The sequence below is a fragment of the Hordeum vulgare genome, chromosome 2H (assembly GCF_904849725.1).
Source record: "Hordeum vulgare subsp. vulgare chromosome 2H, MorexV3_pseudomolecules_assembly, whole genome shotgun sequence".
Lineage (NCBI taxonomy): Eukaryota > Viridiplantae > Streptophyta > Magnoliopsida > Poales > Poaceae > Hordeum > Hordeum vulgare.
In genome coordinates, this window is record NC_058519.1 from 276,027,577 (window position 1) to 276,054,978 (window position 27,402).

General features: G+C 46.2%; 1 protein-coding gene across 1 annotated transcript; it reads left to right on the forward strand.

Moving 5' to 3' along the window:
* The first annotated feature begins 11,380 nt into the window (after nucleotides 1–11,380).
* Nucleotides 11,381–19,435, forward strand: LOC123426076 (glycine-rich RNA-binding protein RZ1C-like). The gene is made up of 3 exons (XM_045109848.1): nucleotides 11,381–11,492; nucleotides 11,619–11,763; nucleotides 18,422–19,435. Exons 2-3 carry the CDS (start codon nucleotides 11,653–11,655, stop codon nucleotides 19,190–19,192), a joined length of 882 nt encoding a protein of 293 aa, XP_044965783.1. The 5' UTR covers nucleotides 11,381–11,492; nucleotides 11,619–11,652; the 3' UTR covers nucleotides 19,193–19,435.
* The last annotated feature ends 7,967 nt before the right edge of the window (nucleotides 19,436–27,402 follow it).

Consider the following 27,402-nt stretch of genomic DNA (forward strand, 5'->3'; position numbering starts at 1 on the left):
CATAATTCGGAACTGATGCATATAATGCAAATCCAAGACGCCACACACGTGAAATGCCAAATAGTATTGTAACGATTCGAAGGGGTGGTCATGAGGGCCAAGCCCCCGTCAATTCAGTCAATATCATATATGTTCATAAAAACAAGCTTGTATATGCGTTCGAGAAACAGTTCAGAAAAAGTAGGAGGCAAAAAAGTCATTGCAAAGCTCGTAAATCACAAAGAGCATTCCTTACATCCAAAAACTTTGAATCGTATAATTTGGATTCAACAAGCAACTTATATATATATAGATGAAAAAGGTCTACAAAGTAGAGGTTTACATAAGGTTTGGTATAACTAGCTTGATGTTCCTATAAATACCCTAATGCACGTCTGCGCCTTCACTCTTCGGAGAATACTCCTTAAACATGAGAGAACTTCAATGAACAACTCTTGTGAACAATGGCGGTCTTGAGAGGCCGCCTATTTGTGGGTGTGCCTAACATAGAGATTGGTCCTTGATGGTACCTATATACGTCCGAAGACTGCACTGGCCATGGTTCGATTTATCTGAACATAAGTTGTATATCATTAATCCCCATAGATGCCCATGGTATCTTGAGTGCAAAGTTGTGCCTTCGAGGGACATACTTTGCTGGAGGCATGGTGCTGCTATGAGGAGTGTATCCCTATTTAGATGTCATGGTATGCGGCTGCAATGGGGTACGAGCCCGTTTTATGCTCCTTGATGGATAACTTTGGCCTAGGAGTCTTATCGTCGGCATGTACTTTGGCTGCCAAAGCCATAGTGCATTCCTTAGTCCGGAGGGATCGCTCGGTGTTACCATTGACCGTTGAAAGGATCGATATGGTTGACTAGAGGGGGGTGAATAGGCAACTACCAATTTTTAGCTCTTCTTAACAAATTAGGGTTAGCAACAAAAGGTTCTCTAGATGAACAACTAGGTGAGAAACCTATATGATTCTAACAACCACGACAACAAGTGCAAGCAAGGACTACACCACAACAACAATAAGTACAAAGTAAAGGTAAGAGATAACCGCAAGTGGAACCGATGGAGACGAGGATGTGTTACTGAAGTTTCTGCCTTTTAACAGGAAGCACGTCTCCGTTGGAGCGGTGTGGAGGCACAATGCTCCCTAAGAAGCCACTAGGGTAACCGTATTCTCCTCACGCCCTCACACAATACGAGATGTCGTGATTCCACTATTGGTGCCCTTGAAGGCGGTGACCGGACTTGTACAAACAAGGTTGGAGCAATCTCCACACAAAGCTTGGAGGCTCCCAACAAGACCACGAAGCTTCAGCACAATGGCATGTGGCTCTGAGGTGACCTCAACCGTCTAGGGTGCTCAAACACCCAGGAGTAACAAGATCCGCAAGGGATTAGTGGGGGGAATCAAATATCTCTTGGTGGAAGTGTAGACGAGGGCCTTCTCAACCAATCCCTAGGAAATCAACAAGTTTGATTGGCTAGGGAGAGAGATCGGGCGAGAATGAGCTATGGAGCAACAATGGAGCTTGGGAGGTAAGAGGTGAGCTTTGAGAGGAACAAGACCCCTTTATATAGTGGGGAGACAAATCCAACCGTTACCCCCCACTCACAGCACGAGCAAAGTAGTACTACCGCTGCTAGGAGCTGTACTACCGCACGATAGGTTCACCAACCACGGTAGTAAAAAACTACTATCGTGCCTATCACTTGTGAGGCAAAAGGATGCGCAAAAAGTCCGACAGAGTGGTAGTAAAAAACTACTACCGCCCACAGAGCGGTAGTAAAAAACTACTACCGCTCAAAGAGCGGTACTACCGCTGTGCCTGCGGTACTACCGCTGGCGCCAGCGGTACTACCGCTGGCCCTTTGGAACAGACAGGGGAAAATAAGTTGTATCTCCATTGAAGCAAGGGAAAGGTGGTGCAATAGAAATGTGTACATGTTGATTTCACCCAAACCTTTCTGAAGCGGACCCCCTCTTAATAGTACGGCTTTCCTATGACTCAAGTCCACCAAAGAGAAACGTAGAAAGAAACCGTCTTTGAAAGACTCCGATGGGCACCGAATCGTATTGTTCCTAGTCATGAATTATCTGAAATGCTCAATGCACACGATTAGTCTGCACATGCATTGTCATCAATCACCAAAACCACTTAGGGAGAAATATGCCCTAACAACCGTAATAACACCCATGGGTCATGTCATCTTTAGCTTGAGGTATGCATAATGGGGGACGCCATTGAAGCGAGTGAATGTCGTACGACCGAGGAGTGCATGGTACCCGCTGTGGAAAGGGGCAATGTCAAAGATCAAAATCTTTGTTGCGAAAGTTGTCGGGTGAGGCAAACACTACCTCTAGGGTTATCGTGCCCAAACAACGAGCCTCGACGCCATGAATTACTAATTTGAACGTTTTTTTGCTGGGTTTGATTCTTGATGGATCAATGCCCATTTTCCGCACCATATCCTCGTAAATAAGATTAAGGTTGTTGCCTTCATCCATGAGGAATCATGTGAGATGGTACCCGTCAATGATGGGATCGAGTACCAAAGACACTGACCCCCATGTTGAATACTCGCAGGGTGGTCCATGCGATCATAGGTGATTGGGCATGTCGACCATGGATTGTACTTCTGGGCTACTGGTTCTATAGCATATACACCCTGGAGCGCACGCTTCCTCTCCTTGTTGGGCAAGTGGGTGACGTAGATCATGTTCACCATTTTTACTTCAGAGGAAACTACTTTTGGCACCCGTTATTTGGGCGGCGAGGTTCTTCGTCGTCCTTGCTATGGGGGCTCCTGGCCTTGTCTTCAGCCATGCTTTTGCTCGCCGGCTTGATCACTCCCAACAGTTACGGGTGATGTGAGTAGCGGGCTTGTTCTGAGTGTCGTGTATCTGACACGGCCCCTCGAGTATTTTGTCCAATGTGGTCGGCTCGTCCCCGTTTCCTTTGAAAGGTTTCTTCTCGGGTCAAGGCCTGGAGTTGCTGAATCCGGCATCGACCGCCGTGTAATCGGCATTATCACTGTTGTACGAGCGTTTATTCTTGTTGTGTCCTGGCTTTCCATTAGTGTCCGTGACTGTAGAAGCATCGGGGCTTCCTCACCCGCGCAATGGCTGGTCATGAGGGAAGTGAGGCGGCCATTGTCCTCGGCCTTTCCTGTCCAAGCGTGTGGGCTAGCCATTCGTCTCGTATGTTGTTGCGGAAGGAAGCTAACGCCCCAGCATCCGAACAATCAATAATCTGATTATTCTTGGTGAGGAATATGTTCCAGAATTGTCGAGATGACTCGTCGGGCTGTTGGATTATGTGGCTCAAGTTGTCGGACCCGGGTGACCGAACATAATTACCTTGAAAGTTGTCTCGAAAGGCACCTTCAAGATCCTCCCAATTCCCGATGGAGTTTTCTGGGAGGCTATTCAGCCAGTGCCTAGCCGACCCTTTGAGCTTAAGTGGTAAGTATTTGATGGCGTGGAGATCATCTCCACGAGCCATGTGAATGTGACGGAGGAAATCTTCGATCTATACGGCCGGATCTGTTGTCCCTTCGTACTGCTCAATATTTACGAGTTTAAACCCTTCGGGGAACTGATGTCAGATCACTTCATGTGTGAAGCACATTTGGTGAGCGACTCCCCTTATCCGAGTTGTTTCGTGCTTGAGATTGGACGAGGTCCTACCATGCTGCTTATCCCGAACTCCATCGTCCTGGTTGGGTCGAGCTTGGTACCTGCCTTGTCTCATGGGAGTGCGACTTCTGGATATGCAAATGTATTTGGTTTGTTCTGCTTTAGACTTAATTTTCTGCCGCAGATCATATCGGTCTCCGGGTTGAACTGATTCCTTTTTCTTGTCCCGTCCCCGAGGAGGACGGTCTAGTTGATTGTCTTGTGTGAATCTGGGCGGTGCGCGCTCCAAGGCCTCGTCTTCAAACTATAGCAACAAGCGCCAACGCGGTTAACTTTTGGTTTGCCCCTGTCGCTCCTTTATGTACCCTTCCTCGGTGACCAAGACTATAGTCCATCTTTCATTGATGGAGTCTTGTTCGGCTTTGAGGTGTCTCTGCTTTAGCTTCAGTCTCCAAGAAGTGGCTATGAGCTATTGCCTGAATACTTCCTGATCGAGTGGGTCTTCGGGGGATGAGATCTTCGACTCCCAAGCTCTCCTCCTCCTTGATCGGAGGTACATAGTTGTTGTCTCAGGAATCGCCAAGATCTTCAGGTTGGTATGTAGCCATGTATCCTGGTAGGTCGGGGGCGTATTTGGGGTCGTCAGGTTTTGGGGATTCGGCTGGATTTTCCGTATCCTTGGGTTTTGAATTATCCCTGGTGCCCTGTGATAGCCCGACACCGACGCTCCAGAAGATCCCTTTTAATTCGTTGTCGCAGTCTCTTTTATTTTGTTTGTTGCATTCATCACGTATCATGCATCATGTTCATCATCTCTGGTGTGATTGCTTCCCTTGTTGTGTTCATTTTATTTTTCCCTCTTCTCCTAGCCACTCCTTGTTGCTTTCCTTTTCCCATTCTCAACTTATTTCAATCCATTGGAATCTTGTGTGGCATACCAACTACGCTCTTTATCTCATTCGCAATGCCATTGACATTCTTCCCATGATATCCCTTGCACCTTCTTCTTCCCTTTGCTTTCATTTATTTGAGCTACAAATGTAAATGCTCAAATAAATGTTTCGATTGAGCCCATAAATAATATCCATTGTATAGGGTCACCATCTTAAATCTCAGTCCGTTTGGTGTTGGTTTGGTTATGGTTTAAATTTAGGCAAGTTTGAAGTAAATTCAAAACTTGTCCGAATTTATATTCTGTAAAATCCCCAAACCAATTTTATTAAATCCTCCATATTTTTGTGGCTCCGAGAAAATATCTCTCTTGTTGGAATTCCAACTTTATCCATTGTTTACTTTCTTTGCAAGTTGTTGTAAAAGAAATTAAAAAACAAGAAAGAAAGGGGGGGAGAGAAGCCCAGCCTGCAGCCACCGCGGCCCAAGGCCCAACCCGGCTCCCCTAACCTAGCGACAAGGAGAGCTCAGCCCCGATTCCATCTTCCTCCTCCCACGTCGGGCACCCTACGCCGCCTCCTCCCGAATGCCCCCGCGCGTGCCACTCTCCCCTGCGTCGTCTTCCTCTCGATTCCCTCCTCTCGTTCCTCCTCCCGATCCCCTCCTCGGGACCCCCTAGCCCGATTCCCGTCTCCCCTCTGTGTTCCCCTCGCTCGTGCCAGGGAGCAGCTCCCATGCCCGAGCCGGCCGTCGTTCCCGTGCACGACCTCGCCCCGTGCTCGCCGCTAGCCGACCTTTCTCCTTTGTTCGCCGCGCGCCCCGCCGCCAGTGCAGTGCCCGTCGCGCCCAGGCTCCACGCCGGGCCCGAGGTCATCCCTGCCGAAGCTCTCCAGCGAGACCCCCCTCTGTCGACCTCGCCGTCGCCGCCTGGCTCCTCCAGCCGCGCCGCCCGAGCCCCTCGTCGGAGGTTCGCCTCGCCCTGCAGAGCCGCCGCGCCGACCGTTAGCTGTTGTTGCCTGTTGCTTGCTGTCGCGTTGCTGCTGTTGCTGTGCCTGCTAGCCGCTTGTTGCCGCTCGCTGTTGCTGCTTGCTGCTTGCTGCTTGCCGCCGCCGCTGTCGTTGCTTGTTGTTGCCTGCTACTTGCGTTGCGTTGTTGTTTGCTGCTGCCGATGCTGCTTGCTGCTGTTGCTATGTCGCTATGCTGCTTGCTGTTGCTTGCTGCTTGCTGTCGCCGCTGCTGCTTGATGTTGTTGCTGTCGCCGCTATGCTGCTTGCGTTGCCTGCTTGCTGCTGGTTTGGGATGGCCATTTGGATGCATCGTATGTGGAGTTTCGTGTCATTTATATTTGGATCACACAAGCGCTAAGGTGACCATGTGCCTCTGCTACCATCGCAAAGACCCGGGTACCACTACACCAAGTGTACGACTACCATCAACGAGATCACGAGTACCACTACTTCCACGACGTCCACGACGACCTTGTTACCTACACCGCAATGACTCGAACTGCTCCGATATGCATGCTCCAAAGGTATACCGTTGGAACGTTGTCGCGAACCGAGTGCATGTGATGTATGAGATGTAATCGTATGCTAGCACCTTATATGTTGCCCGTTGCACGTTGTCCCTCTTTTGTTGTGCCCCTGACACAGGGGAACCCGATAAACGGGTTCACCCCATCTTTATTTGGCATGTCACGCACACGCTTCCAATTCGTTGGCACCGATACCTCATTGAGTTATCGGGATACGAACGTTGCTGTGTCATCGTTTCCGTTTTGCCGCCATGGTTCCCTTTCATTCGCCATGGCGACACATGCTTCTTTTCCTTCTTGCCAGTGTTGTTGTAGGCTTGCATGCATGATGCATTCAAGGCATAATATCTTGTGTTGCATGTTTCTTGTAACATAGCGACTTTCAAAGTCCCGTGTGTTAAGCGACTAGGATGACATGTAGAATCACCCGCTTCACCTCTTGCCATGTGAAACAACATTTAATATTGCGTGTAAATAAACGGGAGTGAACTAAATAATTAAACGTGGAGTTTCGTCGATATGCAACTCGTTGCATATCGAGCTTCACTTAATGTGTAGTGTTTGCGTGAGGTGAATTGCCATGCCATCCCTTGCATTTTTGAATTGATCATGCATCATATTAGGTTGTGCTTCATGTCGTGCATTTGCCATGGTGATTATCTGTGTTGATGCTTGTCTCCGGTTTGCTCCGTCTCGATAGAGTTCCGCAAGCGTGTCGGAATGTGAGGATCCGTTCGACTACATTGGCTCGCCGACTTCATGGAGTCGTTCTTCTTCCAAGCGGGATCTCACGCAAGATGACCATTTCCCCAGATACCATTACTATCATTGCCATGTTAGTTTTATCGCTTCTATCGATTATGTCTTGTTGCCTACCACATGTTAAATATCAGCCTCTCAACAATGCCATGGAAACCTTCAACCTGTTCAACCTAGCAAACCACTGACTGGCTATGTTACTGCTTGCTTTACCATGTGTTAGCGTTGCTAGTTGCAGGTGTAGTTGCTTCCATGTGATAACATGGGTTCCTTGTTATATCACCATATTAAATGCTATTTAATTTAATGCACCTATATACTTGGTAAAAGGTGGAAGGCTCGGCCTTTCTAGCCTGGTGTTTTGTTCCACCTTTGCCCCCCTTAGTTTCGGCTACCGGTGATATGTTCCATATTTGAGCGCTCCTAACACGATCGGGGTTGTTATGGGGACCCCCTTGATAATTCATTTTAGATTAAAGCTGGTCTCGCAAGGCCCAACTTTGGTACTACATTTGCCTAATAACTAATGAACTGCATAGGGAGTAATTAACCCAAGGAATTTAATCAACCCCCGGGCTAGTGCTCCTCATGAGTGTTGGTCCCACCTGAGCGATGTCCGACGCCCCCTGGTCACCCAGGGTTTTAGCGATCCCGGCGTCTAGCTCATCCGTCGTGTCCTGAGAACGAGATACGCGGCTCCTATCGGGATCATCGACACGTCGGGCGGCCTTGCTGGATTAGTTTTACCTTTGGCGAAATATCTTGTGCATCGGGATTCCAGTGATGCTTTGGGTAATCTCAGAGTTGAGGTTTTCCACTAAGGAGTCCGACGAGATTGCGAGCTTCGTGGTCGAGGATTTCTATGCGGCTTGTGGTAATTTGTGATGGACTAGTTGGAGCGCCCCTGCAGGGTTAAATCTTTTTGGAAAGTCATGCCCGCGGTTATGTGGCAACGTGGAACTTTGTTTAACACTGGTTCTAGATAACTTGAAGTTAACTTAATTAAAATATGCCAACTGTGTGCGTAACCGTGACTGTCTCTTTCGTGAGTTACTTCTCCGATCAAGGACACGGTGGGGTTATGTCTGACGTAGGTAGGTGTTCAGGATCATTCATTTGATCAACCATAGTTCACGTCTGCTATGCGTAGATCTTCCCCCTCTTATTTCTTGTACTCGTAAGTTTAGCCACCAAATATATGCTTAGCCGCTGCTGCAACCTCACCACTTAAACTTGCCTCACCTATTAAGCTTTGTTAGTCTTGATACCGTTGGAAATGAGATTGCTGAGTCCCCTGTGGCTCACAGATTACTACAACACCAATTGCAGGTACATGTAAAGGTTACTTGACGCGAGCGCGTTGATTGTTCATTTGGAGTTGCTTCTTCTTCTTCTTCTTCGTCATCGATCTAGGATGGGTTCCAGGCCGGCAGCCTGGGATAGCAAGGATGGACGTCGTTCTTCTTTTCTCGTTTGTTTTTCGTCCGTAGTCGGACCCTGGTCTTCTTCATGATGTTTATGTATTGTACTGATGTGTCTCTGATGTAGCTTGTGGCGAGTGTAAGCCAATTCTATATATATCTCTCATCTTTTCAGTACATGTACTTGTAACGATATCCATTCTTGCGAAACGACGAGATGCGCTTCTATCCCTGACGAGGCCCTCATGCCAAATTGAGGATAGGATCGCATCTTGGGCGTGACATGCCCGCATTGCTCTCCTTGCCATTACGAGCTTTAGGTTTTTTGCGCTGGCGACGTCGCTTAACGGGCTCGTAGCCGTTGTTTTTATCCGGGGTGTCATCATCACTTTTCCCCCTGGTACCCTCGTCCCTGGGGGTGTCCACCATGTACACGTCGTACATGGGGGCGGTTGTCCATCTTCCCGTTACGGGAGGACTAGCGCTTGAATGACCGTGTCCATATTTTTGGCTTATTCAGAAGAGAAGTCTAACAGATTGGTTAGATCTTCAATAGTGGCAAGGAAGTGGGTGGTGGGTGGGGAATAAAGTTCCCTGCACCTGGTTCCAGGGCCGAAAAGGTCCTGGATCGGGGTCGGCCCATCCGAACAGTCATCGGTCTAGGCTCGGGTCCCCGTCTCATTTGACCATGAGAGATTTGCTGAACTAGTCCTCAGAACCCTAGAGGAGCTGAACTCCGGAGCTTCGTCATAGGACGTGTGCTCGGGCGGGATGACCCTCATGCCTTTGAACACCATAGTCAGATCCTAGCTCGAGGCTGAGTCAAGGTTAGAATCTATTCTGGACTCAAGGTCGGGAAGAGGACTCGAAGTTAAGGCTCCAAAAAATTTGAGCTCTTCGGCCAAGGCCGAGACCCCTGAGAGGATCATGTCGTCCCGGGTATTGGCAATGAATTCCAACTCACCAAACTTAATTTCCTGACTCGGGGTGACCCCGTCAATCTGGTGATGAGCCGCCTTGACGTGCGGGGTGGTACTGCTAAAAGCAGGGGATTGGCCGGAAATGAAGATATCCCCGGCCTAGACGTTGTCGCTGGTGACCAAGCGAGCCATCAAGCCTTTTTGCGATCTCACAACAGAGCTCTCAATGTAAGCACCAATGTCGGTGTCAAAACCAGCTGATCTCGAGTAGGGTGTCCAAACTATGGATCTAGGGTCGATGGGTAAAGAGAGACGAAGAAGACGATGTTTTACCAGGTTCGAGCCCTCTTGATGGAGGTAAAACCCTACGTCCTACTCTTGTTGTTATTGATGGAGTAGTACAGAGTACAAAGTTGATCTACTGCGAGATCGGATGTTGTGATCTAAACCCTAATCGTAACGAGCTTAATCGTGGCCTACGAACTATGCCCTTGGCTTATATAGATACCACAGCTACAAGGGTTACACAAGGTCGGTTACATAGAGAAGGAATATGACGATCACTACATCGCCTTGGATTGCATGCCAAGACTTCGGAAGAGTCCATCTCGAATCCAATACTTCTAGTGAGGGTCGAACATGCCCGGGAGTCTGGCCCATGAGAATAGGTAGACGACCCAGACTCCCTCAGGCTTCATTGTTTTCTGTGGGGTCCTTTTTGCAAAGTGTTGTACATGTTGTGTCCTGGGTGCCTTTAGATTGTGGCTACATGTGGGTTTGTAACTCTCCTTAGAGCATCTCCAAGAGAAGATGCGTATGCAAAAATACCTAACTTTTGCATCTCCAAAAGCCCAAAACACCTCTCCAACACATGATGCAGATGCAAACAAAATTTACATCTCCGCCTTTCGGATATGTAAACTACAACACCTCGCGGAGCAAATTTGCATCTCCACCTCTAGGAGATCTAAATCAAGATGTAAACGCACATCCATGCGCCAACCCCTCCGAGGAAAGTTCCCAAACGCCGATCCCTTTTCTATCGTTGCCTTCGCCGTTCGATTCCGGCCATCATATGCGATGCCCCGCCGCCCCGGCCAGTTGTGCGCCGCCCCAACCCATTCGAGTCCTCCGTCGGTCATCCTCGCCGCTCCGGCGAGCTCCGCCACGTGCGCCCGCTGCCACGATGCCCGCCTCTCCCACTTGCCTTCGTCGGCCGATTCTACCATCCCCGACGCCGCCCCGGCCAGCTGCGATGCCTCCCGAACCCATTCCAGTCCTCCGGTGGCCATCCTCGCCACTCCAGCGAGCTCCATCACTTGCGCTCGCCGCCTCATGCTCGCCAGTGTCACTTCCACCTCCGACCATGGCATCCAGCCGCACGAGCTCCTCATTCTCCTCCTTCCCTCACTTAACTCGTGGGCACATGGTTCAATCCTAGCACCGCACCACCCCAAGCCGCTAGCCTCTCTCCTTCCCTCCGTTGCTCCCTCTCCCACTCACTCAAAACTCTCTTTGCCACGTGAAACCACCACCGCCGTGGAGCCGCGAGCCACTAGATCCGCGCCGCCACGATATCCAACCATGTTGCTGCTCGTGGTCCATCCCATTGCTGCTCGGGTCGCTTGTGGGCGCTCGTGAATTGCTCTATGATACATATTCAGTTTGTGAGCAATTTTATCACTTGCTAGTTTTACATCACAAATATATATCATTTATTGAAGTTGAAGTTTTACATCATAAATATACATTATCCGGTGGAGTTGGTCTTTTTTGAAGATGTAAAAAGCATGTTTTAAGGATATAAATAAATTTTACATCTTTAAATTTGCATAACTGCACTTATGAATAAATGCACGTGGTTTATCTAAAAGAAAACCTGCGAGCTGCCACGCTAAAATCCAAATATTGAGAATTTATCTGGGTCTCTAAGGCTGCCCGTAATGGGAGTATCATAGGTAGTATCATGCATGCCAACTAGGCAATCTCAATGAGGTGACATAGAATTAAATGAAGGAAGAGAGAGTTTAGTATCATATCATGATACCGTATCATATTAAATGATGTGCTACTATGTGTCTTGCATGTCAATAAATGAACTACTCTATAATACTAATATATGATACAATATTATGCATTACAGATGTGGTATCATAGACTAGTATATAATACTACCCATTACAACCAGCCTAACACGTGCTTTCGGTGCAGCCAGATTAAGATACATGCAGAAGATCCGGATATTTTCTCTCTCTCGTGTCATGTCATCCCTCCTTTCTTTCTGAAAACCCTAGCGCCGCAGCACGAGAGAGCCGTCCTTAGGTTTCCGCCCAAGGTAAAAGCATCCACCATCTCGTGTTTCCCATGGCGTTCAGGGGGGCATGCGATTCGCGCTGCACAGCGGCACAGATTGGCGAGGATGTTGATTGACTTTTTCGATGTGATTTCGTGGCTTGCGTAGGTGTTGGGGAATTTTCGGCTCGATTGGATTGAAGATGACGGAGAAGGAGGTGGGACGGATCTTCGTGGGCGGACTCTCCTGGGACACCACGGAGCGCACTCTGGAGCGAGCTTTCGGCGAGTTCGGCAAGGTCATCGAGACGCAGGTATTAGCGATATTCCTCGATTCGTTTGCATGTATTGTGCGTGCTCGTAGGAGGATTTGTGTTGAGATCGTTTTGGCGGCATTTAGTCGTTTAGTTTTGTACTAGTACAATGACCCTGCGTTGCTACGGGCCAAATACAAGAAAATAAGTCAAACTGATGACTAAGTGACATGAGTGAAGTCCTTCGAATATATATCGCCTTTTATCTATTTCTTTAGCGGATAGTACGAGAGCAACTATGCACCGGTCTCCTGTTTTCTATCGGTGATAAAATTTTGTGATCATGGTCTTCTTCCTCCTCTTCGCCTTCCTCCTTCTGTCCCAATGACCCACCCTCCAACGCTGGTGGTGGCCGGTGTCGATGTCGTGCGCGACCCTACCCGAGCTGCCACCATTGCCCGACACTGACTGAGGCCGGCATCGCATGCTTCCCTGTCCATTTTCAAAACGATTATGCAAATCTCAGATGATCTCTTAAATGAAACATGTTATCAGTGCTTGGCAAGATGGCATGTACATAGCTTATATGAAGCATGTGAAAGAGGGTATCATGTTTTTAGAGGGATGGATTGATCAGCACGAGCATGTATGGAAACTTAATGCCTTCCAGAATTAAGCCACTATTTTTCAAGCAAAGCACCATATTTTTCTTATGCTAGAAGGATGAACACATATGCAAAGGAACTGAAATCAACCTTAATGTTTGGCACATTTTTTCAATAATGTATTGAAACTCCTAGACCCTTTGTTTTGTTTCAACCTTTCACTCCAGCTTTGTTTTGTTTCTCTGACCACCAATGACACATGAAGATAACCACAAGTGTCCCATCTTCATTGTGGCCATGAGGCAGTCCAAGAGCCTAAAATATCCTCAAGCATGAGTACAAGCCATGCCCACCACACTTTCTTATATATCTCATATTAATAGAACAAGAAAATTGTAGTTTGGTGCAGCTAGGATAGACAACTTTGGTACTTTGGTACTTTCCAGTTAACATGAAAACTGTACAACTATATAGAACAGAAGCAACTTTTGCAGGAACAAAATCGGATAGCAGAAAAGCTGTTTGATAGCCAAATACATATAGTTAAAAAATTGATTATATCCTTCAAACTGTAGCTAACAACTTTCACACTGAAGGAATGTAACAGAAGAAATTTGAACGGAAAGTAGTAACTTTCACACTGGAGGAATGTATAACCATCAGTCTTGAAACAAAAGGATTATATCCTTCAAGCTGTAGCTAATATGGTACACATCTTGCTAGCAGCGACTTCGAGTCGCTCGACTAGTCGATGAGCAAAAAGATCGGCTCAACTTAGTGTCGACTCGAAAAGCGAGTCACGACTAGTCGCAACTACAAGCTCGACTCTTTTCGAGTCGCTACCCCTGAGCGACTCGCATGATTCGCGACTCGAAAACCTTGCTTGCTAGCAGGAGCAAGATCAAATTTCGAGCTAACATAGAACTATGCTGTAAAACTAATGATGCAATACAAAAAACAAGTGTCAGCTTGGTATCTTTATGCATGTTGCTAGCAAGTTCAGGATCAAACTGTAACTCTTGGCAGAGATTTTGGAGGAATGATGCTTTTTGTTAGGAGCAGCAGCCAAATCAGTACTAAAGGATTTTGTAAGCCTATTTCTGCATGCTTGAGATTCAATATCTGAGATGATTACTTGTGCTTCATGCTTCCCTAATCCAAATATATTTCTCAGATCATTCAAAGGAATAACCTGCAACTTTTAATCACACAAATATTTATGTGTTAAGATAATAATGAGTACAAAACACTTCGATGGACAGTAATATAAATTATAGAAGACCATGTGTCATGTATTTAGAGTCTCACAGTCAACCCAACTTGTGAACTCTTAAAATAATAGGGCAACTCGCAGCTCATGTACCATTGAAAAACATATGACAATTTGTGGTGATAGACATATGTACTATGACAGAAATAAAAAAGAATTGACCAGCCCTAGGAAAGCATTTTATGAAGATATTGCAGGTGCTTGTAAGCAAATGTCGCTAATCTTTACATACTCATTCATTTTAACCATGCAAAACTGCAGCTCCATCAGAGAGGTGATTTAGTAATGGAGGCTATAGAATATTAAAAAATCCCCCCTCTCTCTCTCTCTGTCTCTCTCTGTATCTCTGTATCTCTCTCCCTCTCCCTCTCCCTCTCCCTCCGCCTCCCCCTCCCATAACCGTCGATATTTATTTATTTAAGTGATCATTAAAAAAATCAAAATATTCTAAGACTGTATAAGAATAGTGTACTTCATTTGGATGTAAAAACATTGGTGGCAGAAAGGAGTGATAAAAAAACAAATTAACGCATCTATCAATAGACCCTGAATGCATTGTTCAAATACATGAGAGATAATCCTGTCCATCACTGACTCATTGAGAGTTGATGGTAGTAGCAAGTAGAGTTCTACACTATTTTTTATGCTCATAATGATTGCAGCAAACACTTTCAACTATGAAGTGATATACACAGGCAAAATCTTTGGCAAGATAGTTATGCATACCAACAAACTATTAGTTGTGTATCATAGAATTAAACCTCGATAGAATAGCCATGTCAAGAAAGAATTACCAGGTGCACTAATTTTTCCTTAGAATATAGATATGCCCTGCAGTAATGAAGAACAAAGCTGAAATTAGCAAACAGTTCGTGCATCTACAAATACATGAAAATATTGGCTAATTATCGTAAGAACCTTAGATACGAAGTGCAGATGCAATCATCAAATTTTTACAAGACAACACGCTTGCTAAGACGATACTGTTGTAACAAATACATGAAAATATTGACTAATTATCGAAAGTGCAGACGCATTGGCAATATAGATGTATACACTTGGTAACGCTAATATCTAGACGTGATAGTTAGTAGATATAAGATATACCCATGCCACAAATGATGTTACCTCATGTTGGAAGGTTGTCATGTAGAATTAGATGGATGCCTTATTTTTTATAGAACACTATGTGGGGAAGGGTTGCTCAACCCAGCGTACGTAGTATTCCCGGACGCTACATGTAGATATAACACTGATAGCATATAATAAAAGGGGAAGAACTGATGCTATGACATATCTTCGACAAAGGGGAAAAGAGAAGAAAAACTCCATGAGCAACTATCAATTACCGGAGAAATAACTAAATTGTTCTCTCGCTTCAGGCAATAATGAATAGCAAGCAATTATTAATACTATGCAAGCTTCAGGCAATGAATTGGTGTTGAAAGTGAAAATATAAGAGAGAAATAGCTAAAACCTGTTCAGAAGCTTCAGGAGTAGTGTTGAAAGTGAAAATATAAGAAAGAAATAACTAAATACTGTTCAGAAGCTTCAGCCAATCCATAAATAAAGTGAGAACGGTCAAAGCGCAGAGCTCCCAGTTTGGCGATGATGACAACCCGCCTTTCCTCCCAGCCTTGACCGCGCCTCCTCAACTTGTATGTGGATCAGCCAAGAAGTGATCATGGGAGCAAATAAAACATGTAGGTGTTAAGATTTATTCATTTGTATTTTGTGTTGTATAACAGACTGGCAATGTAAATAACAAAGTACCAAGGTTAATTAACTAAAATTACGCCTTAGTAATCATCCAGATTACATGGCAACATAAACAAATGGATGTTGAACAAAGTGCCATGACAGAGTTTCCAAATAAAAGACAAAGTGCCAAATTAAAGTGCTACAGGTACAAAACTTGTATAAAAATTAGAAAGTGCTAAACACTAGTATAGTCCTACAATTTGTGGAAAAAAAATCCACTAACTGTAGTATATTCCTACAATTTGTATAAAAGTTAATAAATCCTGATGCATAAATATAAGTGCACCCATGTTCTAAAGTTCTAACAGTGACCAGGAGGGGCATAGGATATTTGAGTATGGCCATGGCTAACCAGGAGGCGGCCAGGGAACAACTACAGGGACGAGGTGGCCGCGGATCCATGTCGTGGAAGAGGAGGCCTACAGGGAGCACCACTAGGGATCAAGAGATCCAGCCATGCAAGAGGAGAGAGGGGCAGGAGATGGATGCTCTTTGAGTGACCTGCCTTCTTCCTCTCCTTCTATTCCTTCCCTGTCTCTCTCTCTCTCTATATATATATAGAGAGAGAGAGCCGCCGCCCAACCTTCATGGCAGCCGCCGCTTGAACTCCGCAGGTCGCTGCCCACGGAGCCGCTAGTCGCTGCAGCCCCCGTGGAATTGTCAGATCCAGCCACCTCCGCACCATTCCTGGTGCTGGAATCGTCAGATCCAGCCACCTCCGCTCCATTCCCGGTGCTGGCCCTCGCGAGCTCCTCCCCTTGTCCACGTGCATCGACCCGAGGCGACATGGACGGGCACTGCATCCGCGTTGACTGCGGGCGGGCGTGCGCGTTTGACGGCCCCGCCTCCGCGCCTCCCGCTCGGATAAGCCGCATGCTTCATGTGCTTGCCGCCGTCGTCCTGCTCCCAATCGGATCGGGAGCGCCGCCGCTCGATCTGCACCACCCCCCCCCCCCCCACCCCCCAAATAAATAAATAAATCCCGAACCGTTTTTTCTTAACTCATCGAGGACTGCTGGTTGAATACCCAAAACAGCAGGGGCTCTTTTCCAAAATTGCTGACATACGTGCAGAAGCGATAGGTCCTTTATTAGTATAGGTAAAGAAAAGATAGGGTGACGATTTTTCAGTTTCATCCTTAATCTGGTTTTCCTTATTTCTCCAGAGTTTCTTCATTTTAACTTGATCTGTGCTGTAAATCCGCTGACAAGCCCGATGCATTGGTTGTAAACCTAATCTTGATTAAAGAGCCATATTTTAGTAATCAAAACATTTCCCATCAATAAGACAAGATGATTAAGACATTTTGATCTGAGTTATGGAGTAAAAAACAAGAGGGGGGAGGGGGGGGGGGGTAATTGTGAAACTGCCGTTTTGTTATTTTCTGTAACTTACTCCCTCCGTTCCATAATAATAAGAGCGTTTTTGACACTACACTAGTGTAATAAACGCTCTTATATTATGGGACAGAGGGAGTAGTATTTAGTATGTTTGATTAGCTGTGTCGGCAGAACTTTGATGGCTTGTTTTTCGACCTGATGGTTAATCATGATTCAGTTATGTTACATTATTGTTGCTTAGGGGAGTCTGGAAGAGCGTGATCTGATACACAATCTCAGGTTGGGCAGTCCTTTCTTTCTTTATGGTTCATTCAGTGTTAGGTGGAACCATCTCATTTGGAAGTATGATGATTATTATATTGTTAACCTGTTTCTCAACGAATTTCCAAAGCATAGCTGTGTTTATTAGCAAGTTATCACGCCTAGGTGTGTTAATTGTTTTTTTACGCTCTTAGCAAACGCTATTGAGTTTATCTTCTTTTCTAACTTCAATCTAATAGCAGTTACAGATTCACAGGGCCTGCAGTCACTTCCAGTTTTATATTGATGAGTTTATCTTGTTTTCTAACTTCAATCTAATAGCAGTCACAGATTCACAGAGCCTGCAGTCACCTCCAGTTTTGTATTGTAGGAAGTTATTGAAGTTGAAGGAAATGAAACATATTAGTCAATTCGAGCTCATTGTTATACATTTTTGCGGTGATGGATCGTATAAAATTCAGTATGAAGTAACGGTACTGTTAGCAAATTTGTTAGATGTGCTTTGTTTTGTGGGCCGAAGCAGTGCTCCTTTGCCATGGCATGGGTAGTGTTTAAGCTTGACTGATGTCAGTGTAAGGTTACATCAAACGAATTTTCATTGCCATGGTTAATCAACTCTACAGAGCTTAACATGATCGCAATGTTGGATATGAAATTATCGCAAGTTTTGCTGCATAATGGCAATGTTCTGGATCAGTTTTGATATGAAAGGCAGATGCAGATTTGTTTGTTGTCCTTGGTTAGTGATTTGTTACAAGTGATGCTTCAGAGTGAGTGTTGTGTGCTATTTTATTCCTACAGTCACTTGGAAGGCCATTGTTCTCAGTCTCCAAATGCCCCTTTCCCTTCAAATGGACATGCTTACCCGTACATGAACAAAGAGCAGTGCTTGATAAGGATGCCTTTAGGTATTGCAGCTATGTTTTCCTGAAGGAATGTGGCAGACTAACTAAGGCCCGATTAGCTTCGTGTTAGAACTTCAGGTGTAAAGTTATTGTTTTGTGCCTGTAGTGCTGACCAAAGTAACCGGCCTCGTCCAGTTTGTTGGATGTGGAGTTTACTCATTCGTGCCGCACATGAGCGACACACGAAGTGTTCAGTTTGTTTTGTTAGAGCAACTGATATCTTCTATGACTCATTGATGGCATTGTTGTGGTCACAGTGTCACATGCTTCCAGTTCTGACCTGTTGCCCATAGTATGCCTTCTGGATGTTGCTAGCATACTGCATTGTTGGGGCAGATAAAGGAGATACTGACTTTACATACAATAATTGAGCAGTGGCATAAAGATTGACTGTGTTTCTCCAGTTTTGTGAGATATTTTCAGTCGGTACCATACTTGACATACTTATCAGCTGTTGTCATTTCCCTATGGCCCAATTTGCATGTGCATGCTATTGCTAGTGTTGGATTTTTTTGGCTGTTCACTATTATATGCAGTTACTATCTTCCCATGAGTTCACTTTCATTGTATGTATAGGTTGTAACAGAAAGAGACACAGGCCGCTCCCGTGGGTTTGGGTTTGTTACATTCTCGGAACCTCGGGCTGTGGATGTTGCGATCCGGGAAATGCACAATGGAGAACTAGATGGTCGGACCATTTCTGTGAACAAAGCTCAACCTAGAGTGAACAGTAATGATGGTGGCTATGGATATGGGGGTAGTAGTTACTCATCTGGAGCTAGAGGTGGATATCGTGGTGCAGCTGACATAGTACCCGCTGCAAGTGATGATTGCTTTAAGTGTGGACGCCCTGGACACTGGGCTCGTGAATGTCCCTATTCTGTTGGAGGTAGACCTGGAAGGTACTCTCCCCCTTCCAGGTATGTCAATGGCGCTGGTGGGCGTGGTGACCGCTTTGGAGGATCAGACCGTTTTGCTAATCGCTATGTTGATGATCGTTATGATGGTGGCCGCTATGCCGATGATCGTTATGGTGGTGGACGCGATCGCTATCCTCCAGCTGCTGATCGTTTTTCTGGCGACAGATATGGTGGTGGTGATCGTTATGCATCAGGTGGCTTTGCCAGGGAAAGAAGCTATGAGAGAGATGGAGGGCGGCCAGGTGGAAGTTATTACCGTGATGAACCTAGAGGAACTGGTGGTTATGGCAGGGGTGGTCCACGTGTGGCGAATGGTGACAGATATGGGAGTGCTGGACCTGCTCGCCTTGGCGGGAGTTACCGAGATAGGCCTGCTCCCTATGATCGGCCCACTCGCGGCGCTCGCTCGTATGATGAACGCTACTGATGGAAGGTTACCTTGGAGCAGACCCGAGATTTAATACAAGATTCAGTTCCCAGTTGCTACTACCTACTTTATTTGTGTCCACTATGTTGATGCTTCAACTCTCAAGTATCATTCTTTTGAGTTTTTTAGTTACTCCAGCCCATATGGCAGTACTCAGTTATTATTATTATGTTCAAACTGTACACACTAGGCAATGTGCGATACTTGTTGCTTATTGTTATGTTATTGTCTAATTACTCTGTAGTCTAAGTTTGAGTTGTATTACTGTTTTAGTTTTGACTCATCTCGTGTTGTCGGCATTGTCAGTCTTTGAGACGGTAGTCCCACATTCTGACAATCTCTCGAACAAATATAGGACCTGCTTATCTGATGTCAGATTTGTGGTGAAATCTGCTGATAATAGTGGCACAACACAAGTTGAATGTGCATTTTGAAGATTATGTACCATCTGGACAAAGCTATGTTTCAGGCTGTTTGTATTTCTCCCAGTTTGTGTTTAGAACAACAAGCTTAGATAGATGGAGTTTGAGGAATTCACACATGCACTGGCTCTTGAATTCAGGTGATTTGTGCTTGTGTGTGTTTATATGATTCAACTGGTAAATTCCACTGGTACTAGTAAGAATGCATGTCCAACCGTAAGAAGATTTTTTTGTTCATCTTCGTTAAGAGGCAATTGTAAAATAAAATCAACAAAACTATACTTTTCTATAATAGAAAGAATCGATTTCAAATAGTTGTCGATGTGAAGTAGGAAAAATCTTTACGACTACGGCGACGAATAGGATTTTCATTATGTGAAAGAGTGGATCTTCATGTCTGGTAAACAAATATGAGATATGACATAGGATAACATCAAACCATAAATCTCGAGTAAGAGTGTGTTTGGATCTGCTCCGCTCCGGAAGTGGCCGGAGCGGCATCAAACGCCATAGCTCCATGGAGTCGTAGGAGTGGAGCGGCAATGAATAGGAAGAATTTTCATTATGTGAAAGAGTGGATCTTCATGTCCCGACACAAATGTGAGATATGACACACGATAACATCAAACCATAAATCTCAAGTAAGAGTATGTTTGGATCCGCTCCGCTCCCGAAGTGGCCGGAGCGGCACCGAACGACATAGCTCCATGGAGTCGGAGGAGTGGAGCGGAGCCGATCGTACTCCCCAAAAGCAAAAACAGAGTAGAACAAAGCATCCAAATTAGGGGCATAATGTAGTCCGGAGGAGTAGCTCCAGGTTCACACACGAAAGAAATGGTCTCGGGCGGCTCCATGGCGATGAAGGACTCCGACGACGTCGTCGATGTGCCTGACGTCATGATGGAATGGAAGCATCACCATAGCGCAAATTCTCTGGAGGAGAGACAAAACGATGGGGGGAGGGGGGGGTGAGGTTTGGCAAGTGTGTGAAGTCCTTTTAGGAAAATTTAACTGTGCAGTGAGATGTCAAGTGTGGGTTTATGTGACGCCCAAGATGCGATCCTATCCTTATTTTGGCGCGAGGGTCTCGACAGGGATAGAAGCGCATCTCGTTGTTTCGCAAGAATGGATATCGTTACAAGTACATGTACTGAAGAGAAGAGTATATGGAATTGGCTTACACTCGCCACAAGCTACATCAGAGTCACATCAGTAGAATACATAAATATCACGAAGAAGAACAGGGTCCGACTAAGGACGAAAACAAACGAGAAAAGAACGACGTCCATCCTTGCTATCCCATGCTGCCGACCTGGAACCCATCCTAGATCGACGAAGAGGGAGAAGAAGAAACTCCAAATGAACAATCATCGCGCTCACGTCTTAATATCACTTTACCTGTACCTGCAACTGGTGTTGTAGTAATCTGTGAGCCACAGGGACTCAGCAATCTCATTTCCAAAGGTATCAATACTAACAAAGCTTAATAGGTAAGGTATGATTAAGTGATGAGGCTGCAGCAAGCGACTAAGCATATATTTAGTGGCTAACTTACGAGTACAAGAATAAAGAGGGGGAAGATCTACGCACAAGGACGGGAACTACTGGTGATCAAACGAATGATCCTGAACACCTACTTACGTCAGACATAACCCCACCGTGTCCTCGATCGGAGAAGGAGCTCATGAAAGAGACAGTCACGGTTACGCACTGAGTTGGCATATTTTAATTAAGATTACTTCAAGTTATCTATAACCGGATGTTAAACAAAGTTTCCACGTTGCCACATAACCGCGGGGACGACTTTCCGAAAGATTTAACCCTGCAGGGGTGCTCCAACTAGTCCATCACAAACTACCACATGCTGCGACGGAATGACCTCGATCAGGAAAACCCGTGATCTCCTCGGATCCCTATTGGAAAACCTCAACCTCAAGTTAGCTCAAAGCATCCTCGGAATCCCTCGCACAAGACGCTCGATAAAGGTAAAACAAGTCCAGCAAGGCCGCCCGACGTGTCCACGATCCCGATAGGAGCCGCGTATCTCGTTCTCAGGACACGACGAATGAGCAATACGTACGGTGGCCGGATAGAAATCCCCCGAGTTGCCCCGGGTGGCCCCTCAAGTGGCTCTGGTTTGGACCAGCACCGTCAGCACTGGCCCTCCCTGTATTATGTTGAATTACTCCTTGGGTTCATGACGCCCTATGTTTTTCAGTATTAACAATATTATTATGTTGGGAAAATATAGTACCAATGTTGGGCCTTGCCAGACGAGCTTTATCCTCAAACGAGAATCTAGGGGGTCCCCATAACAACCCCAAGCATGTTAGGAGCGCTCATTTATGGAATATAACACCAGTAGCCGAAACTAAGGGGACAAAGGTGGAACAAAACACTAGGCTAGAAAGGCCGAGCCTTCCACCTTTTACCAAGTATATAGGTGCATTAAATTAATTAGCAATAATATGGTGATATAACAAGGAACCCATGTTATCATATGGAAGCAACTGCACCTGCAACTAGGAAAGCTATCAAATGGTTAAGCAAGCGGTAACATAGCCAATCAGTGGTTTGCTAGATTGTGAACAGGTTGAAGGTTTTCATGGCAATGTTGAGAGGCTGATGTTTAACAGGTGGTAGGCAGCGAGACATAGCGATAGACACGATAAAACTACCATGGCAATGATAGTAATGGTATCTAGGAAAATGGTCATCTTGCCTGAGATCCCGCTTGGAAGAAGAATGACTCCGTGAAGCAGACGAACCGACGTAGTCGAACGGGTCCTCACATTCCGACACGCTTGCGAAACTCTATCGAGACGAAGCAAACCGGAAACAAGAATCAACACACAATATTCACCACGACACATGCACGACATGATGCACAACACATATGATGCATGCTCGGTTTCGAATATGCAAGTCATGGCACGGCAATACCCATCACGCAACACTACACATTAAGTGAAGCTTAATATGCAACGAGTTGCATATTGATGAAACTCCACATTTAATTATTTAGTCCACTCCCGTTTAATATCACGTCAATATTAATGTTGTTAACGATGGCAAGAGGTGAAACGTAATTAATCTACCTAGCTAGGCATTTTAAATGAGGTCGGAAGCGACATATAGCATCTCCGAAATGACCCCACACGTTAAATTCTAAATCTGTTCAGATTTGTCCTAATCACATTTTATGTCGGTTACACAGAAAAACAAAGTGGTTCATGTGATCCTAATCATCGTTCTAGTCCATTTACATATATGGCTCATCTCCAACGAAGCTACGGTTAAGTAACTACGACCTAAACCGTTTTTAACACGTTGTGACGCAAAACGAAGCAACAACAAGGCTAACAGTCTTAATTGTGCATGCAAGTGAAAAAAATATATTAATCTACGTAAAATTATACACGTTTACTTATCTATGGTTTTTACATATGCAACACGGTTACAAAGTTATAAGCGTTTTAAAACCAATGGTCTATTTGAAATTCGCAAAATCCCTAGCGCAAACAACAACAAGAAAAATGACAGGGTAAATTAATATGGGTCTTAGCTGGGATTTGAAGGACCCTCTCTGTTGCAAAGAAGAGCGCTGCCCAACAGGCTGCCTACGTGCTTGTGACACAACAGGGGATCTATGTCAAGTGAACCTAATACAAAAGCTGATCCTTTGGTGATGGAATAAAATGGGTGAAAAATAGTGCATCCGCGGGGACTTGAACCCACGACCTCTTGCAACTCGGCTGGCTCTGCTAGCCAATTCGGCTAGCTGTGTGCTGATCGTTAAAATCAGAGCCAACACTAATAATATGCCAGGACGGGTCTAGGGAAAGAAACGAACCTTCAGTTACCGGTCTCACATGGGAATACAGAGATCGACATCACCGATATCCCGCGATCTGGAGCGGACCAGCGGCGGAAAGGGGGGGGGGGGTTGGCGACGCCAGATCCGGCGGTTGGGGATCCATTCCTGCCTCCAGGAGCTCGATTCGGAGTTGGGGACGACCGGATCATGAGCTGCAAGCTCCCGTTCCATGGCGAGGTGGTGCTGCTCCTGTTGAGAGAGAGAGAGAGACGAGGTGAGAGAGGGAAGAGGGAAGGGAGAAGGAGCTCAACATGGAGGAGCTCCTCTCCTCTGGGGCTTGTGGGCGCAGGGACGGGGCGAGCTCCTGCGGCTCGCCGGCCGGTGGTGACGGGGCGGAGCTGGGGTTGCGTGTAGTAATTAACCTAGTTGTAGTCTAAACGTACACGTGTGTCCTAGTTTGGTTAGTATTGCAAACCGAGTAGGACTAATAATAGTATTGCAAACCGAGTAGGATTAGCAGTAGCCTATTCTTAGCATATATATATGCGCCTACCCCAGCCCTTGTAACACCAGATCAGAAAGATCAAAGCAAAAAACAAATAGGTGCGACACGCACCTGATTTGCCATAAACTTGCACCTACTGTTGTTGCGTACAACATATCTTCCATAGAAACCGATCTCTCGTTCTCGCCGGGATACATGAGATATCTTGGCTAGCTAGCCTTGCAAGTTTGCTATGTAGCTGCCTTGGCCAAAGGATCGGCCAGCTAGAACGCGTGAGCCTGCTTGATCAAGCACTCTGCCTGCTTGCTTGCGTGGTAGTTTTGCATGTACGTGTACACAACGACAGAGGGGTTTGGTCTAGTGGTTCAAAAACCAACAATTGGTATCTAGAGCCTCGACGATCTAGGATCTATGTTGACGGACAACGACGCTGAATCGGTCAAGTACGGCAACGGCTGTGCCAAGACGAACAAGAACGTTGACAAGGTGAAGAAGGGTGGCAAGTCAGCAAGCAGTGGTGGGGGAACGAGCGGCGCCAATGTCCAGGCGCATCGCAACATCCCCATCCAGTACACGATGCTCACTGGCGCCAACTACGGCGTGTGGGCGGTGAAGATGAAGATTATTCTCCGATCCCTTCGAGTGTGGGAGGCCATCACGGACGACGACGTCGACGAGGAGCGCGACGAAGGTGCCATGGCCGCCATAGCCCAGTCCGTGCCGGATTCCGTGCTAATGACATTGGCGGAGTTCGAGATGGCAAGAGAGGAGTGGAACACACTAAAGGAGATGAGGATCGGAGAAGATCGTGTCACCAAGGCTCGGGCACAAGTGCGGAAGCGCCAATTTCACAAGTTGCAGATGGAGGAAACTGAATCGGTGAACGACTATGCCATGCGTCTTACTACTTTGGTGGGAGAGATCCGCGCGCTTGGTGCAAAGCTCGATGAGACCGAGATTGTGGAGAATTTTTTTAGTTCGGTGACTGATAAATTCGCGTACATCATCGGCACGCTCGAGCAGCTTTACGACATCGACGACAAGACCATAACAGAGGCGATCAGACGCTTGCGGACATGGGAAGACAATGCTCATGGCTGTCGGAAAGGCAAAGGATGAGGTAGTGACCAACTCATGTACTCGCCCGCAGATTGGGAGGCCCCAAGTAGCAAAGGAAGGCGTGACGGGGGCGAAGGCTCAAGCAACACGAAGGGCGATGGACAAACCGGAAAAGGCAAAGGAAAAGGCAAACCACAAGGTCGTGGTAAGGCGGGCCAATCTAAAGAGCAGAAGCCACGAAACTTGGACTTGTCCGAGGTCAAGTGCTATAACTGCAATAAGATGGGTCACTTTGCGAAGGATTGTCAGAAGCCTGACAAGCGGGAGATCAAGGCAAATTTGGCAAAGCAGGAAGGCAAAGGTCCAAGTCTTCTGATGGCCGAAGTTCGTGATCTCGCTGAAATGGTGGTTGTGAAACCAAGCCGAAAGGTGCTACTTCATGAGAAGAAAGGGACACTGAAGTTATCCGGTGATCTGAACGTGTCGTGGTATCTCGACACACGTGCGAGTAACCACATGACGGGGTGCAAGGAGAAATTCCTTGAGCTGGAATACAATGTTGAAGGCTCGGTCAAGTTCGGTGATGGTTCAGCTGTGGAGATTTGCGGGCAAGGATCTGTCCTCTTCGAGGGTCTCACAGGCAAACATCGCATACTCACCGGAGTGTACTACACCCCACGGCTTCGCAACAACATCATCTCTATTGGGAAGCTTGACGAGAATGGATGCAAGGTGAATATCGAGAAAAGAGTGATGACGATCTTCGACAACCTATGAAACGTGCTAGCTCGTGTTAATCGCACACAAAATAGGCTATATATCCTCAACGTTGATCAATCTCAACCAGAGTGTTGGATCGCCAAGAGTGATGATGATTCGTGGTTATTGTAATGACCAAGATGCGGTCCTTTCCGATCTGGGGATCGAGGCCCCGAATTGGAAAGGAGCGCATCTAAGCGTCTCGCAAACAGGTAACACATCACATACATAATAATGAAGATAGTCAATCAGGGGTTCAATTGCCTTCTCATAAATATATCAGAGTACATCACACATACAACCAAAGTAGTTCCGCTACGGACTACAAAACATAGAAAGGCTATGCTACCCTGCCTGCAGGCCCACGATCACGACCACGCCTCAATCTTCTGGATAGTTCACGTACAGGCGGTCTGTCTCCTCATCGTACTGCCACGCCAGCTGCGTGCCGTCGGGATCATCTGTCTCTGGGGTACCTGAACCTGTTGGTATTGTGGAGGAATCCGTGAGCCACGGGGACTCAACAATCTAAGACCTTGGTGCCAGAACTAGTCAAGTTATTAGGTAGGATAAGGTGAAGTGTTTAAGGTTGCAGCATCCTAAGCTTGATTTGGTGGCTAACTTACATAGAGCATTTATGAAGGTGGACTATACTAGCGGTCGTGAATACTTGATCACTAAGTGATCCTGAACACCTACCTACGTCAATAATAACCCCACCGTGTTCCCGAACGAAGAGAGATGTTCGAGGGGACAGTCACGGTTACGCACACGGTTGGCAATTTTAATAGTTTAAGTTTAAGTTATCTATTACCGGATGTTAACAAAATATTCCAAATTGCCACATAACCGCAGGCACGGCTTTCCGAAAGATTAAACCCTGCAGGGGTGCTCCAACTAGTCCATCACAAACATACACATGCCGCAAACTAATCCTCTATCACGAATCTCGTGATCTCGTCGGATTCCTTAGAGGAAAACCTCAACTCTGGGGAAAACCAAAGCTTCACTGGGATTCCTATACGCAAGATATATCGCTAAGATAAGGCAAGGCTAGCAGGACCTCCCGACGTGTCGACGACCCTGATAAGAGCCGCGTATCTTAGTCTTAGGACACGCCGGATGAGAGATGGTTACCACGCCAAAACACCGAGTTGCCTCGGGGAGCGTAATAAGCTGCTCGGGGTTGGACCAACGCTCATGAGGAGCACTGGCCCGGGTTGTTGATTAAATTCCTCGGGGTAGCTATTCCCTATGCAGATTATTATTAAGTGATTGGTAAATTAACACCAATGTTGGGTCATACCGGACAAGCCTTAGCACTACGCGATTTATCGAGGGGGTCCCCATAACAACCCCGAACGTGTTAGGAGCGATCAATATGGAATCAAACACCGGTAGCCGGTAACTATGGTGGCAATAACGGAACAAAGCACCCGGCAAAAGGCTAGGCCTTCCGTCATTTACCAAGTATATAGGTGCATTAATTAAATAACATAATTTAGGTAATGATATCAAGCTCATGTTGTCACATGAGACAAAGCACCTGCATCTAGCAACGCTAACATTAGTAGCTGAGCAAAGCCTACTTAGCATTCAAGTTTGATAGGAAGGGATCAGTGTTTGTGTTCATGGCATATCAAGAGGC